This window comes from Cydia strobilella, chromosome 22 (genome assembly GCF_947568885.1).
Source record: "Cydia strobilella chromosome 22, ilCydStro3.1, whole genome shotgun sequence".
NCBI lineage: Eukaryota > Metazoa > Arthropoda > Insecta > Lepidoptera > Tortricidae > Cydia > Cydia strobilella.
The window spans coordinates 10,052,474-10,069,839 of record NC_086062.1 but is presented as its reverse complement, the minus strand read 5'-3'; the positions used below and the strand labels follow the sequence as shown (position 1 = coordinate 10,069,839).

General features: G+C 36.9%; 1 protein-coding gene and 1 pseudogene across 1 annotated transcript; both read right to left on the bottom strand.

Annotated features, from left to right (window-relative positions):
• Window positions 1–1,767: 1,767 nt before the first annotated feature.
• LOC134751591 (facilitated trehalose transporter Tret1-like) lies at window positions 1,768–5,332 on the bottom strand. The gene is made up of 4 exons (XM_063687065.1): window positions 5,230–5,332; window positions 3,902–4,037; window positions 3,143–3,288; window positions 1,768–2,895 (listed from the first exon to the last, which is right to left on the bottom strand). The coding sequence occupies exons 1-4, from the start codon at window positions 5,266–5,268 to the stop codon at window positions 1,768–1,770; spliced, it is 1,449 nt and encodes a 482-aa protein (XP_063543135.1). The 5' UTR covers window positions 5,269–5,332.
• Window positions 5,333–8,079: 2,747 nt separating this feature from the next.
• On the bottom strand, window positions 8,080–10,423 carry LOC134751610 (facilitated trehalose transporter Tret1-like; annotated as a pseudogene).
• Window positions 10,424–17,366: the final 6,943 nt, after the last annotated feature.

Below are 17,366 nucleotides of genomic sequence, written 5' to 3'. Positions count from 1 at the left end.
CCTTTTGCTCAAACCATATTCGACTGATCCTAATGACATGACTAAAGGTTATTGTAGAAATTAGTCAAGTAATTACTTAATTGTAATCTCCGGTCGCCACACACGAAGGATCGGAAATAAATATCGATTGTGGCATAGAGTAACTTATACTAGAGCTGTACTGTCATAGTAAATTTTGTAACCCCAGTAAATTCACTGCCATCTGTCGACACACTTTAGAACTAAAAATAAATATTTATAAAAATGCGATAAAATTTATTTAAATATGGATAAATGTTTTTTTTTATTTGCATTAATTATTTTTAGGATTTTGACCCATGTTCTTTCACTGATATGCGTTAAAATTGTTAAATAACAAACGAAACCGTCAACGCCATCTATACGACAGTAGGCCAATGCTAGTAGCGCCCTCTGAACGAGAATCAAATTTTCTTGATTTTCGAGGCACGTTTTTTCCTTAGACTGTATCCATCTATTACGGAGTTATATCTATCTTTGATTATGGCTAGCCTAATCTGATCAATTAGGTAAGTGTCATCAAAATTTAGGAAGACCGCGAATTTAAGTTAAGAGTCACATGAACTCACATGAACTAGCCGCAGCTATACAATCGAGGCGTTTTCTAAAATAAATATTGAAAACCTGATTCTTTCAAATCTAGACATTCTTGGGCTCATTCTACTCAGAATCGACACGACAGCATTCTCCATCCTGCCATTAAAAAAAAGATGTCCCAAAATGTCCATTCCGTTACGTCACGTTTTAGTGTGATTTTTTTTATTTGTATGTGCGTGACGTACTGGAATGTACAATTTTCATACAATTTTTTATATTAATTATTTTATACACTTTTTTATATCATCAGGATTAAAATGTGCTAGTGATTCTGAGTTGAAAGAACCCAAAAACACCAGGATCTGTGAGAATCAGGTTTTCAATATTTTAGAAAACGCGCGCCCAGTTACGCTCGCATTTTAAAACGACATTCTAAAACAAGTAAAACAACATGAAATTAGACATGAACATTCTAGTATCATATATCTATGTCTGGTACTAGTTTTCGTTGCTAGAAATTGTGATACAAAGAAATTAGAGAGAGTAGAATTTTTACATACAAAACTTTCGCTCTATTTTCTTTCTATAACAATTTTTAGGGGACACACGGGAACTAGTACTAGTACTAGACATAGATATATGTATTTGTATTTATTTGTATTTATGTTAGGTAAATGTTAATTTCATGATATTTATGCATAGACATATATTGATCGGGATATAAGAACCGTGATTACCTTTCACCTCACCTCACCTTTCGGGTCTATATCCCGGTCAAAATAAGTCTAATGAGAGCGTAACTTCAATTGTATGGGAGCGGGGTTTTGGAGGCAGGTACGTGTGATTTTTAAGTTTCGTTAAAAAACTAAAGTATTAACTAACTATGTTTTTACTGCTTACCTACAATGTGACTGCAGTGTCATATGTTCCCTTCAGATATGCAATTTAGGAAAGAATTAAAATGGTTTTCTATTTTTTTGTGATTTACGTAGTTTGCTAATTAAAGACAAAAATTGATACTAGTTTTATAGAAGTTGTAATAAAGGAAAACCGCCCATAATTATCACTTTTATTTTGTTAGAGTATTTTTAAAACAAAAAATATTGTGCTATTAGCACTGTAATTTTTACCTGTTCAAGCGTCCTCTGGTGTCTGTCCGTTTCTCTAGGTAGTTTGCATTTTTTTTATTAACCCCTGTTCCGAATTAGGCGTTTAAGGAAACATTTTTTTCCTCTCAGATCTATTTAGTATTTCTAGTTCTTTATCATGTTCAGGCTCACAACGCTCTCCTCTGAAATGTTCCTCGATCTGCTGCAACGTCCTGCCTCTCGTCTCCGGCAGTAAGAACCACGCCACCACCAGACCTGCTGTTATTATTCCTACATACAGCACATATGTCCCATGTAAACCTACAGAAGATGTCAGACCAGGAAAAGTTTTAAGAGCTAAAAATGTTGAAATAGAAATTGATATTAGGCTTGCGCTTCCAGCGAGGCTTCTGTATTGTAAGGGAAAGACTTCGCCAGCTATCACACCTTGTAATGGAACGAGTCCTACAGCAACGGATATAATTTGCAGGTTTACTAAAATTCCAGGTATCCATATAGAGTCACACGGCAGCAAGTCGTTAGTTTGTGCAAAGACATAAGCAGCCTGAGCAAGATGGCTTCCAGCACAGAGCGCTCCTGTTGCGAACAGCATAGTCCTCCTACTAGTTTTATTTATAACATAAACCGCGCCGATATTAAACAATAATCTCTGTGTATCCAACGCAACCATCCAGAAGTGAGCATTAATATCAGGGCCCATGAGCAAATGCAAAATTCTTGTTGAATAGGCAGCAAATATTGTACCTCCCGCAAAGTTCACTGTGATGTTTAAGGCAAACATGAGTAAAACAGGCTTGAAGAACTCTTTCTTCTTCGCAATTGATACAATCTCTTTCAGGCCTTGCTTTGCTTGTTGTTGCTCCAACAGTTTGCTGGCTTCAATCATCTTATCAAGCTCTGGTATTTCCTCTTCTCCCCTCAGCCATATGAAGACTTTTCTGCACTTGTCATAATGTCCCTCTGTTGCAAGCCAGCTTGGTGATTCTGGAGAGTAAATAGTCATGAGGATACTGATGAAGGAGAAGAATAGAGAGATGAGAGCTGTCAGCTGGAAACTGAGGATGGAGCCGACGAGGTGGACGAAGAGAATGCCGAAGCACTGGGCGAGGGCGATGGTGGTGAGGAACCCGCCGCGGTTGTGCGGGCTGGTGTACTCGCCGATGAGCACGGAGCGGAGAGGCAACATCATGCCCATTGAGATGCCGTGAAGTATTCGGCCGATGAGTAGCGCCTGGAAATTGTAAATAAGATAAGAGTTACAAAAACATAACCGTCGCCATTTTGAAACGACTAGCTGAAATAACATGAAACTGTCTGGTAATAATTTACGATGCCAGATCTTGTAATACAAAGAAAATAGAACGAGTAGAAATTTTAACTATGTCAGCTTCTACCGAGCTGAGTATGATATGCATATATATATATTGATGACCTTTGTAAAGTAGTGAGATACTCTATAGTCTAGACTAATATGATACCTCGGGGCTGGTGGCGAGTATCATGACAATCCATCCCACCATGACAGGCAGCGTGACGGCATAATGTGCTGCTTTACGTCCCAGTCGACCCATGATTGGAGGTGTCATAAAGTTGCCGAAGAACATTGATATCGCCAACACTGATGCTGAAATCAAATAAGGTTACGTTGAGAAGGAGACCAAGTAACGTGACCACTTAATCCAGGGAGGAAAATGGGGACTACGTTTGTATGGAGAAGCGGTCGTTCTTTTTTTTTGTAGATTTGAGTCGTGGATGTGAGCGGTCGTGCTTAGTATTTTAGAAAGTCGTGAGTCAAATCTCGCGCGAGGCAGTGAATTTTTCCATTTATTTTAACACCATATTCATTTCATAGGAGGCAAACGAGCAGGCGAATCGCCTGATGGTAAGCAATTACCGTCGCCGTTGGACACCCGCAAACCAGAGTTGTAAGTGCAGGTTTGAAGGTTGTAACGGTCTGTAAATACCGAAAGTTAAAATTATATTACCTAAAACATTAAAACGGAACTCCATAGAGAGAAATAAGACCTAATTTATATAATGATTACATTAATATTAATTATTTAGATTTAAGACTATTGCTGTGCCCTGTCCATGTGAAACTTACTATTACTATGTACCATCAAATGTCATGGATGCAATAAATAAATTATGAATTGCGGTCAGAATTTAGCACGGAACGAACCTGAACAGAAACACGAGCATCTGCATTTGGGTGCATGTTGTTGACAAGTCCTCACCTATCCAAGACTCCATATCCTTGTTCAGTATGATGGGTGAGTCAGGTTGAACAAGCTGCGGCAGCAGCACCCCTGGGAACCCCAGCATGCAGCCGTGGCCGATGGTGTTGCAGCACACCGCCCCCGTCACGTAACACTGTCAATAGATTTTCAGTCAAATATAAATCGTCCTTCTTCTTCATTAGATTTACACTATAGCAGTACATAAAATTTTAGAAATTTATTGAGGGTGCCACTGAGCTTTTTATGTAAACATCCGTGCAGCCATCTCCTTTTGCCGCATAAGTGCATCCTTAACATTTGTTGTTTGCCATTATCCATTTCATAATTAATGTCATTAAAGCGATTAAATAATCAGATTTTTGCGACAAGTTAAACTAAACGTATAAGTATGGATGGTATAGAAAGGATGCCAATCTCTTATGGCAGAATTGTTGCAAAAGTGACCGCTTTCAGTTTTAAATAATAGTTCCTAATCTCTCCGGTGGCGCTAGGTAGGCTCTGAGACCAAAGAGTATTGTAATTTAAAGAATACTCTATGACATGAACCACAGAGGTATAATAATGTAGAGATGAAATGGGGGAGAGGCAGCCGATAACCCGACCAAATTACGTAGGTTGTTTCTGGTATGTTGTGAGGAATGTTAAAACGTGTTTTTAATTTTGTCGCATTGCGTATGTTCTGTGCCTCACCACGGTCGCACGGGTGCACATCTATATAAAATACTAGGTGTATGGTCTAGGTACTTCAGTGTATTGTGGCGCCGCCTATTTACTGTTTCTTACGGTCACTTTTTGATACATGAAGATTCATTTCCTTACCTCTACCTTCCATACGTATAAGCATCGCAAGTATGCAACGTACTTAGCATGTCAAGCAACTGTAGTTTTTTTTAATCCAGAGAAAAAATTGAGTCGGACTCAACCAGCATATCGCTCGACATGAAGTAACATGCGAGATTTGTCAACATTATTTGCAAATGACATTTCATTTTGAATAAAACCTCATCCAGCTCATCCCGACTGTTAATAAAATAGAGGTCAAATCGTATTTCTTAGTTTTTCAGAAATGTTCGTATGTAATTGAAATGTCATTATAAAATCGATTTTGATGTTATTATTAAGCAATAATAACATTTTCACAGATACGAAATTTGTTCTAACAACACAGTTTATAAACTGAAATAAATTAAATTATTTCCTATGAAATTAAATATACACATATATAAAATTATTTACAGTCTATGTTTATGCTAGCCATAATTTGCGGTTTTTTAACACTTGATATATGGTTTATGCCATGTTTGTAGATAAAATAAAGAACTTACTTGTTTAACAAACGGTGAAAACCTACTCTTTTCTCCCATGATCTACACCCTATTCTCAAAATACTTCAACACAAAATTCGCACTATTTATTTATTTGATCATGCTGCATTATTATTCATCCACCGACTATCATATAGGTATATACTCGTAATTTTCGCTTCATGTCATCGTGAAAATATCTTATCAGTATTATCTGAAAAAGGAACGTAAGTAGTTGATTAATTCGAGTAAGTACCTATATAGCATTGAGAACCCGAGAGTGGTGCAATTGCATCAACTCTCGACACACTCAACGTCAAACCGAGGTTATGCACTATTTGTACCCATCGCGTACTTAGTTTCTTCGGCTATCGAGGCAGAACAGGCCCCGTAGACAACATGCCAATTGCTAACGCTCCGTAACGAACAGAACGCAACTGTCACTGTCACACTAATATGGAAGAATGATGGAGAGACACAAAGCGATTCGATGGCGAAGCGATAGCGATTGTCACCTTGGCTAGGCCGCCAGGACCACGTAGTCTGCAGAAGCTCATAATCACTGGCCACATGGCAAGGAAGCGTAGGGATGGATGTATGGCCACACGTTGGGCGAACAGATAACATTAAAGACAAAGTCACATTACAGAGGCTAGCATTATTAGCGGTTTATACGAAACAGTTTTGCCTTTGTCATTTACTGTTATTCAAGTTGATATTACTGACTTCCCTTAATTGCTTTCTTAGGGTTCGATATCAAGATATTACGTATCATTTGTGGTATATTGTACAAAAAAAATCAGTAAGGTATATCGTATCTGAAGGATACAATCTTGATATTTTGTGTCAAAAACTAAACAAACTATACCAACTGATAAAAGGCGCAGTTAAAGGGTTAAAGAGGTATTCCTCGTTCGATATATGGATATTACGTATCATTTTATGATTAATATGTACCGTATCTGCAGTACAGTTCCATAAGTCTCGTGAAATAGGTATTGAAGTAGAACTGTGTCACTTTGTAAAATTGAAAAAAAAAAAAAAAGTTAATGATATTATTTTCAAAATTGCTTTCTTGGGGATGGGACATGAGGATATCACGTATCATTTGTGGTATATTGTACAAAAAAAAATCAGCCATATCGTGTCTGGAGGAGCCCAAACTTGGTATGTTTCGAAAATTCTTTTTGTTTTAATTAAAAAAAATGCCCGAAATGTAATGATGTGATATATTTCTAGAATCGCCCCAAAAAGCCCTTTCGTATGATACCACACTCGATAGGTTTTGGAAAACATTTCCATACAAAAAAAAATGTTTTACCCCCCCCAGCGAAATTTTTTTAGGAACTGCCGGTCAAAAATTTTGTTTTGGCCTCTAGTATGTGTGTGCCAAACGGCTAACCTGTACATCGATTTGCGGTATTTTTATACGAACGGATTAGACTAATGTGCATAAAAAATCCCAGCATCACCACCATGTCGTCAAGCTCACTATACTTATTAACCTATCGAGTGAGCTGATGCCTTTACTGATACTGGAAAGCGATATGTAAACATACTACATACCTATACGAGGCGGACGTTAGTGAGATGACGATAACTCATTACCTACATCAAAGATAGATATAACTCCGTAATAGATGGATACAGTCTAAGGAAAAAACGTGCCTCGAAAATCACGAAAATTTGACTCTCGATCAGATGGCGCCACTAGTTTTGGCCTACACTCGTATAGAGGGCGTTGACTGTATAGTTTGTTATTTATAATTTTAACGAATACCAGTGAAAGAACATATTGGGTCAAAATCATATAAAAATAATTAATGCAAATAAAAAAATAATTTATTCATATTTAAATACATTTTAACGTATTATTTTAAATCTTCATTTTTAGTTTTAAAGTATGTCTATAGATGGCAGTGAATTTACAGTGGTTACAAAATTTACTATGACAGTACCGCTCTATCTTATTATATCCTCATTGCCTACATATAACATGAGTTTCACTTGATTATCCATCTAAACTAACCGTGAATCATTCAAATCCAAAATAAATAAAAATCAAAAAATCATTCAAAATGGGTTGATACCTAAATAAATAACATTTTTATATTTTATTTATTTATTTTTTTTATTTTAAACTGTTAATTTATGCATATGCAAGTCGTTTTAAAATGAGAGCGTAACTTCAATTGTATGGGAGCGGCGTTTTGGAGGCGGGTACGTGTGACTTTTAAGTTTAGTTAAAAAACTAAAGTATAAACTATGTACTTACTACTTATATACCTACAGTGTGACTGAAGTGTGTCATATCATAATGTTCCCTTCAGATATACAATTTAGGAAATAATTAACATAGTTTTCTATTTTTTATGATTTACATAGTTTGGTTTGCTAATTAAGGATACTCGTATTATTATAAAATTGTAATACAGGAAAACCGCCCATAAGTGTTACTTTTATTTTGTTAAAGTATTTTTAAAACAAAAAATATTGTGCTATTATAATTATTACCTGCTCAAGCATCCTCTTGTGTCTGTCCGTTTCTCTAGTTACAAGTTTACGGGACCCTATTACTAAGACTCCTCTGTCCGTCTGTCCATCCGTCTGTCCATCTGTCCGTCTGTCTGTCACCAGGCTGTATCTCATGAACCGTGATAGTTAGACAGTCGAAATTTTCACAGATGATGTATTTCTGTTGCCGCTATAACAACAAATACTAAAAACAGAATAATATAAATATTTTAATGGGGCTTCCATACAACAAACGTGATTTTTTTGCTGCTTTTTTTCCGTATTGGTACGGAACCCGAGAGTCCGACTCGCACTTGGCCGGTTTTTTATTAACCCCTGTTCCGAACTGGGCATGTTTTAAGGCAACACCTTTTTCTTCTCAGATCCATTTAGTATTTCTAGTTCTTTATCATGTTCATGCTCACAACGCTCTCCTCTGAAATGTTCCTCGATCTGCTGTAACGTCCTGCTTCTCGTCTCCGGCAGTAAGAACCACGCCACCACCAGACCTGCTGTTATTATACCTGCATACAGCACATATGTCCCATGTAAACCTACAGAGGATGTCAGACCAGGAAAAGTTTTAAGAGCTAAAAATATTGAAATAGAAATCGCTATTAAGCTTGTGCTTGCAGCGAGGCTTCTGTATTGTAAGGGAAAGACTTCACCAGCTATCACGCTTGGTAATGGAACCATTCCTACAGCAACGGATAGAACTTGCAGATTCACTAAGATTCCAGGTATCCATATAGAGTCAAAAGGCAGCAAGTCGTTGGTTTTTGCGAAGACGTAAGCAGCTTGAGCAAGATGGCTTCCAGCACAGAGCGCTCCTGTTGCGAACAGCATAGTCCTCCTACTAGTTTTATTTATAACATAAACCGCGCCGATATTAAACAATAATCTCTGCGTATCCAACGCAACCATCCAGAAGTGAGCATTAATATCAGGGCCCATGAGCAAATGCAAAATTCTTGTCGAATAGGCAGCAAACATTGTGCCACCCGCGAAGTTCACTATGATGTATAAGGCAAACATGAGTAAAACAGGCTTGTAGAACTCTTTCTTCTTCGCAATTGATACAATCTCTTTCAAGCCTCGCTTTGTTTGTTGTTCCTCCAACTGTTTGCTGGCTTCAATCATCTTATCGAGCTCCGGTATTTCCTCTTCTCCCCTTAGCCATATGAATACTTTTCTGCACTTGTCATATTGTCCCTGAGTCGCAAGCCAGCTTGGTGATTCCGAAGAATAAATAGTAGTAGAGAGATGAGAGCTGTCAGCTGGAAACTGAGGATGGTGCCGACGAGGTGGACGAAGAGGATGCCGAAGCACTGGGCGAGGGCGATGGTGGTGAGGAACCCGCCGCGGTTGTGCGGGCTGGTGTACTCGCCGATGAGCACGGAGCGGAGAGGCATCATCATGCCCATTGAGATGCCGTGGAGTATTCGGCCGATGAGTAGCGCCTGGAAATTGTAAATAAGATAAGTTACAAAAACATAACCGTCGTCATTTTGAAGCGACTAACTGAAATTACATGAAACTGTATGGTATTAATTTTAGATGCTAGAGAAATTGTACTACAATGAAAATAGAGCGAATAGAAATTTACTTACAAGTATTTGCATTAAACTTCTACCGAACTGAGTATGATACGTATATTGAGGACCTTTGTTCAGTAGTAAGACACTCTAGCTAGACTCTAGACCAATATGATACCTCGGGGCTGGTAGCGAGTATCAGGACGATCCACCCCACCATGACAGGCAGCGTGACGGCGTATTGTGCTGCTTTACGTCCCAGCCGCCCCATGATTGGAGGTGTCAAGAAGTTGCCGAAGAACATTGATATCGCCAACACTGATGCTGAAATCAAACAAGGTTAAGATGAGAAGGAGACGAAGACGTGACCACTTATAGTATACAAGGGGGAAAATGGGGACTACGTTTGTAAGGAGAAGTGGTCGTGAGTGGTATTTTAGAAAGTCGTTAACAGTTTAGCTGAACTCTTCAGACAGAAATTTCATGCGGCCACATCAGAACTCAGCACACACAGTAGACGTAACGAACCTGAACTTCTAAACACGAGCACCAGCATTTGGGTGCATTTTGTTGAAAAGTCCTCACCTATCCAAGACTCCATCTCCTTGCTTAGTATGATGGGTGAGTCAGGCTGGTGAAGCTGCGGCAGCAGCACCCCTGGGAACCCCAGCATGCAGCCGTGACCGATGATGTTGCAGCACACCGCCCCCGTCACGTAACACTGTCAATAGATTTTCAGTCAAATCTTCTTCTTATGTACTACAACATTATTTGCAAACGACATTTCATTTTGAATAAAACCTCATCCGGCTCATCCCGAGTGATATAAGAATATAGGTCAAATCAAATTTCTTAGTTTTTCAGAAATGTTCGTGGGCAATTTAAATGTCATTATAAAACCGATTTTGATGTTATTATTAAGCAATAATAACATTTTCACAGATACGAAATTTGTTCTAACAACACGGTTTATGTTTATGCTAGCCATAATTTGCGGTTTTTTAACACTTCATATGTTATGTTTATGATATGTTTGTAGATAAAATATCGAACTTACTTGTTTAACGAACGGTGAAAACGTACTCTTTTCTCCCATGATCTACACCCTATTCTCAAAATACTTCAACACAAAATTCGCACTATTTATTTATTTGATCATGCTGCATTATTATCTATCCACCGACTATCATATATACTCGCAATTTGCGCTTCATGTAATCATGAAAATATCTTATCAGTATTATCTGAAAAAGGAACGTAAGTAGTTGATTAATTCGAGTAAGTACCTATATGTATATTGAGAACCCGAGATCATTGCAATCTTGAACGTTGTGAGAAGTTCGGGGCATAGGTCCCACTGGAAAAAGGCAAGATGGGTCGACGCTGATGTAAAAACTAATAAATACTTTTATATCAACTATTTTAAAAGTATTTCAAACGTGTAACTAAGTGCATGGAAAAATAAAGCTACAATAATATTATTTACTAAATAAATTACTAGTACCTAGTACTAAGTATAGTAAATAAAGTAACGTAACTTACTTGTCTCAAAAATGGACTAAACGTTTTCGTTTTTTCTGACATTTTTAGGGTTCCGTACCTCAAAAGGAAAAAAACGGAACCCGGAACTGTCTGTCCGTCTGTCACAGCCTATTTTCTCCGAAACTACTGGGCCAATTAAGTTGAAATTTGGTACACATATATAAGTTTGTGACCCAAAGATGGACATGCAACGTAAACAAATTAATTTTAAACACGGGGGCCACTTTTGGGGGGTAAATGAGAAAATTAAAAAATAAAGTTTGTCAAACTATATCGTCTTACATATCAAATGAAAGAGCTCATTGTGTGAATCTCAAATATATTTTTTTTATAATTTTAAGATAAATAGTTTACAAGTTATTCAAGAAAATAGGCAAAAAATGACCATTCCCCCCTTTATCTCCGAAACTACTGGGTCAAAAATTTTGAAAAAAATACACAAAATAGATCTTTACCTATAGAGTACCGGAAAACCTATTAGAAATGTGCAGTCAAGAGTGAGTCGGACTTAATTACTTAGTTTTCGATCCGACCCCTACGGGTTTTTTAAAGACATTTCACATAAAAAATACATTGTTTAAATTGTGTAATGTACGGAACCCTTGGAACGCGAGTCCGACTCGCACTTGGCCGGTTTTTTATATTTTTATTATTTTAATAATTGCCGCACCGGTAAACTACTCAAACGCACGAATTCGTCCAATATGTCACTTTACTAATAGATCTATCTGTGATAGCATTTAATTTATATTTAATTAGTTTAGTTTTAAATCCGTTCAAAAAACGGTTTTACTGTTTAAGTCGGAAGGTTAAAAATACATTGCACGTTACAAATGATCTTAAATAGTTTGATCAATTATTTACATTTATAAACCGTTAGAGTTTAAAGTATCATATTTATGCAGTAGTCATTGTTGTTGAACTAGTCAGCAAATTGCAGCTATGTTTATCTAAGGTACGTAGGGGCTATTACAAAACCCCTGAGATAAGTTTTTGGCGGAGTTGGGAGTGCCTAATAGTTGGTATTGGTATAACCCGGGGGTTTTTCAACTGACTATATAAAATTATTATATAAAATTATTTTTTGCAAATTTCTGGTTTGCCCAGTGGGTGACTGGTAGAGAATGCCTCAAGGCATTAAGTCCGCCTTTTGTACTTTTTACTTGTTTTTGTGCACTAAGGGTTAAAATAAATAATACACCTGTAGGTCCATCTGACCAATGATATTGTATTTAATTTGAAATATTAGTGTCATACATATTTCAATTTTTTTTACATGTTTTTGTGATTATTTCTATTGAGCCGACTTTAACCTAGCAAGGTTTTTTAAAATAAAAATAAAATAAAAAATTATAATCTAAGTTTCCGTGTGAACTATTTCAGGCGGTTCCCTGAGCCAGAAGGCGAAAAATCTCCTTATATGATCATGTTTTTCTAAGAGGCGTTGATATTCGTAGACGTGGAAAAAATATATGCCTCAGCACGCGAGCTGTTTAAGGAATTCCATATACTACCCCTGCCTTGCTTATATCTGTACTGTACCAAGTTAGTTAGTTTTGCTGGGCATTTTCCGCAACTCGACATCCAATGTGCCTATTTTGCGTGAAACGAGGTAGCGCTACTCTAACCACCCCAGCTCCTCTGTACTGTACCAAGTAGCCATGTTCACTTGTGGACACATCGATGAGTTCAAGCGCAGGGGTACGAATCCGAGATACAGCTCTGCTTGCGTAGCAATCAATATGAATATAGGCTAAGTACAATCTCGCACAAACTCGCCAAAACGGAAAGATCAGTATACTACCTAGGACCTTCCGTGTATAATCGGTTGCCAAGCACAGTACGAAATGCAGCATCCGCCCAAAGCTTTAAAAGTAGAATGAAGTCGTGGCTCGAGGAGAATAATTTTTCTAATTATCAAGATTTTTTCAATCTGCCTCTTGCAGTATTATAGCGGATGATAGCGGATAAGCCGGATTGTCCGCTAATGTTACACTGTGCGGGGCTACATTCCCCAATGGGCTCCATACAGTGGTAACTTGTAGGTTAAGTGTGTAGGTTTAGGTATAGGTATAATTGTTATTAGGCTTAGGTATACTAACCCTCTTGAAACAGCTTTTTTTTCACTAACAGAATGTATGTGTCACGGTTACACGAAATTTCAAATTCAAATTCAATTAATAATACATTTTTTTGTAATTAAATATATATAATGTATTTTAATAAATAAATAAATTAATACTTAAAAATAAGTACTTAATATAACAAATATGTAGTTCTTGACTATATTATCTTTAACAACATAGCTTCCGATACACGAATTATGACACTTCGCTCGATACAATTAATTCCCAAAGTAACCTCTAACTCGGACTTTTAATCCTACTTTACTCGGTTATTTATTATGTGATACTATAAACAAAAAAAGAAAAAAAAACAATCTTAACATAAATAGTAATTTCATAGCTTTAGAATTTCGATATTGTAAGGTAACGTTTTTAAAATAAATAAAAACCGACAAAATTCGATCAAAATGTTCTTTCCCGTTCTTTCTTGCGAAATGTGACAAAGACAGCGGCAAACCGATGGAACGGCCTTCATGGCATTTGCTTTTGTAATGTAAATATAAAAACTACAGTTTTGCGTTAGCCCCCTCTTAATAACTTCGGAAATTTGGACTATCATCGTTTCCCCCTGAATTCCTAAATATGTTTAGTATCTAGATAGGTTTGGCCTTCTCGGGGCGCGACGGTAACAAGTCACGGCCTATTGCTCCCAAACGTCCAAGTTTAGGAGTAAAGGTCTCTTCACGATTTTTGGCCGATTTTCATGATCAATGTATAGGCACAGAATAAGTAATAGTATTGTCATACAGAACGGCCACGCACCGCTCCGCCCCGACTCGAATTACCTCGCCCCGCGACAGCAGATTGACGGCCGTTTGCCGGCCGCTCAGTACTATTTTTAAGCAACTTACTCACACTATGACGCATGACGCGTGTACGTACAGACGTGCCGGACAGAAACGCAAGTGATTTTTGATGTGTAGCGTGTCCGCCCTGTAGTATAGGTATGTGTGCATGGCAGCTTGTGCGAAAGGTAGGTAATAATTTTGTCACGTAGGTTAATAAAAAATCTTAACTTTATAAAAAAAAATGATACAAGCTTTTATTGTTGACTGTACTTTTCTTTCAACAGGCAACTAATACTCATCGAGACAATTCGAACAAACCCGAACACAATTAGGTGGCGTTGTTTTATCACAGGGTTCCTATGGCCCCTGTGTTCATCATCAGATCAGCCCGATGGTATCATAGTATTGTATTGTCACCCAAGTTGTATATGTATGTAAAGTTTCAACTCAATCGAATAATAGGAAGTGGGACTAATTTAGCTTGCAAGATTCGACACGAACATATACATACAAACATGCAAGTTAAATAAAAGCTTGTAAAAATAAGTTGCTTGATATTGTACTAAGAAATAGACATTTAATGATGATTCTAAATTGCTAAGATTGACATCAATTTTTGACATGTTTTTACTTACATGACGATCCTTATTGGGAGAGAAAATTATTTTAATTTATTTTATATTTGTTAGTATGTAATGTTTGACGATCATGATAAGAAGATAAGCATAATTTTGACATTGATGCAAATTTATAGTGTAATTTTAATCCTGAAATAAATAAATCTAAATCTATTAAATGTTTTGTATTCTATTGGTGGTAGAAGGATTCTATTTTACGTAGGGGTGTGGACTGTAGGTTAGACATAGGCGACAGGATGCAGTAAAACAACGGAGCTTCTTCTTTCAGCTGCAGGAGGGTTAAGGTCAGTGAGGTTTTTCCTTTTCTTTAGAGGTGTTTCTTGCTCGGTTGCTCGATTGCAAAAATCGCAACCGTAAAATACCTACGCTGCGCGCCGTAACAGTTAGCCATATTTTTCCACAAACAACAATCAGGCGTCTGCAGGCGTCCAAAATTTAAATTTAAACAATTTCATAGCTTTAAATATGCAATAAAATATGAATATGCCACGACCCCGTTAAAAAAATGTCATGCTTTACTTTATAAATCAGCAATTCATGCCCTCGTTATAGTCTTAAATCTGTCATTTGCCTAATTATCGTAGTTTTCGCCACTTGGCCAATGATTTTTATGGACTGTTGAGTGTGACACCGACTCGAGTTTTATCTGTGTCTTATTTAATCTAGCATTGATTGTTGCAATTATATTATCGTTTATCATTGGAGATTAAACATTTGTCACTTTATGACAATTTAATTAAAGTAATTTAATTTAGATCACTTCTGGCGCCTAATGCATTAAAATAATTGTATTCGTTAAACTTTTCCTAAAATATTTAAAAAAAAATTAATATAGGTATTTAAAACTCCGCGTCCAACCGCAAAAGCAAAACAAAAAAGCAAAAGTGAAGAGGGATATGGAAGAAGCCCAAATCCCGCCTGAAATGACCCAGGACCGAGATGCCTGGCGAAATATAACTAGGAGAGCCGACCCCAAATAATGGGAAAAGGACAAGGAGAAGAAGAAGAAAATTATTTTAAAACGGGTCACTCACGTATTATTAAGTCGAATGTTTGTTTGTTTGTTTGTTGTTGTTAGTTTTCCTAAATAGGTATGCTTTTTGTCTATAATATCAAATTGATATGTCATTGAAACGTCTACAGATTTGTTGTATCTTGCAAGAGTAGAAATAGTTTTGCATTAAACGTAACAGAGTATTGTAATATCAAAACGCAATAAATGTGAACAAATCCTTAGTTTGATCTACAATTTTTATACCTACGATCGTTGAATAAAAGGCCGTCTCAATGTTTCTGCAATAAAAACTAAAAAAACCGTAGAGTCGTGTTGTCAAACATTTTCGTAACATTCCTCATAACATTTCCTGCTAGAACGAGGGTCGTAATATTAGTTTACAACCATCCTTAATCTGTCAACTCCTTTCTTTTTCATTGCCAAGATTCAGATTATTGTCGATTCCGTTATTTTCGGCGGAGCAAGAAGAATCAGTTTGTGGGCTGGGACGGGGTAGGGTGTATGCTGTGACATAAAAGTGCTAGTTCTAAATTACATCATATGTAATATTTTGTGATTTAAACTCTGTTTTTATATCCCAGATACTAAAATGATAGTTCGAATTGCCAATTTACCCAATCGTCTTGATTCTGTACCAATTTTGTACAAAAAAGACAGATTGTTCGGGCAAATCGAGGCAATTGAATTGTCATTTTAGCGTCTAGGATCTAAAAACAAGTACTACAAGAAAAGTGATTCACACACTAGTGGACTATTCTTTCTGTCACATTCGTTCTTGTAGTTGAACTTTTTGTATGCGAACTTTATTTGAGCGTTTTACCTTAGTGTTTTAGTCCAAACTATTTTACTTCAGATTTTGGTGTGAATAGAGTGTTATTCTTCTATAGTTAGTATTTTGCGTCCATGTTTAGACCAATTTTAGTGTGATTTGTCACTAGTGCTGTGGTGTAAGATGTCGGTGACCGTGATAATACCAAGGCGTGATCTTGAGGGGGTACCCCGGAATAAAAATGTCGACGGTGAGGTTAGTGAAAAAAGTGTAGTTTTTAAGTTAATTTTGTAATTTTTCAGACTGGAATAACTTGATAGTCAAATAGAGCCAGACCACGATAACTCCGCAGCGATTTACTGTACAGACAAAACTGCGCATGCATGCATACCCTAGTGTGTATGGCCAGCTTTATCTTTTACATTTATCATCATCATTGTCATTACATCTACATTTATTTAGGTAGTGTAAACATAGGTACCTAATAGGGAAGTTATAGGTTTTGTCTGAGATGCCCCCTCAACCTAACATTGCTTGTTTCACGACGCGCTTTCCCACTTCCCGTTCAAAAATGTGCGGAACTCGTTTGCCTAGAATATTTTTTAAGCGGTTTTGTTTTAAACTATATTCGCCGTGCTCATCTGCTCATTACACAAACTTTGCTTTTACCGGGACTTGAACCCAGGACCACAAATATTGTAGGCATGTGCTCTCACTTCTATTCGGTCACGTACTACTACTAAAACACTTTCGCCGCTTTTTTTAATTAGTTAAGAACGCAATTAAGCTTACTTAATACTTCTCTAACAACCGTGTTTCGGCGCAGGTTTAAAATATTCATTATCGGACTCGTACCATATAGGAAAGTAACATAATGGTAGGAGTATCACAGGCGTTTATTATATCCAAATTAATAAAAACCATAATTTTTCTTATTCTTATAGAAACTGTTTCCATCAAATTTTTGATGATATAGCCAATGTCAAAAATGTGCTCGCTTTGAACAACATAAGTGAGAAAAAAAATATCTCAAGACGACTTCGCCATTTTGAAGTTCAACCGGAAATCCCTCTAGCATTCTACTTTACGCTCATTTTACTAAACTTGTATAATAAGTTTAGTAAATTGAGCGGAAACGAAAAGTAAAATGCATAAGTTTAAGAAGTACTAAAAGCGTCAAATACAAGTAATTTCAGGAAAAGGGGCGTCTTTCTTGTGTCCAATACATATA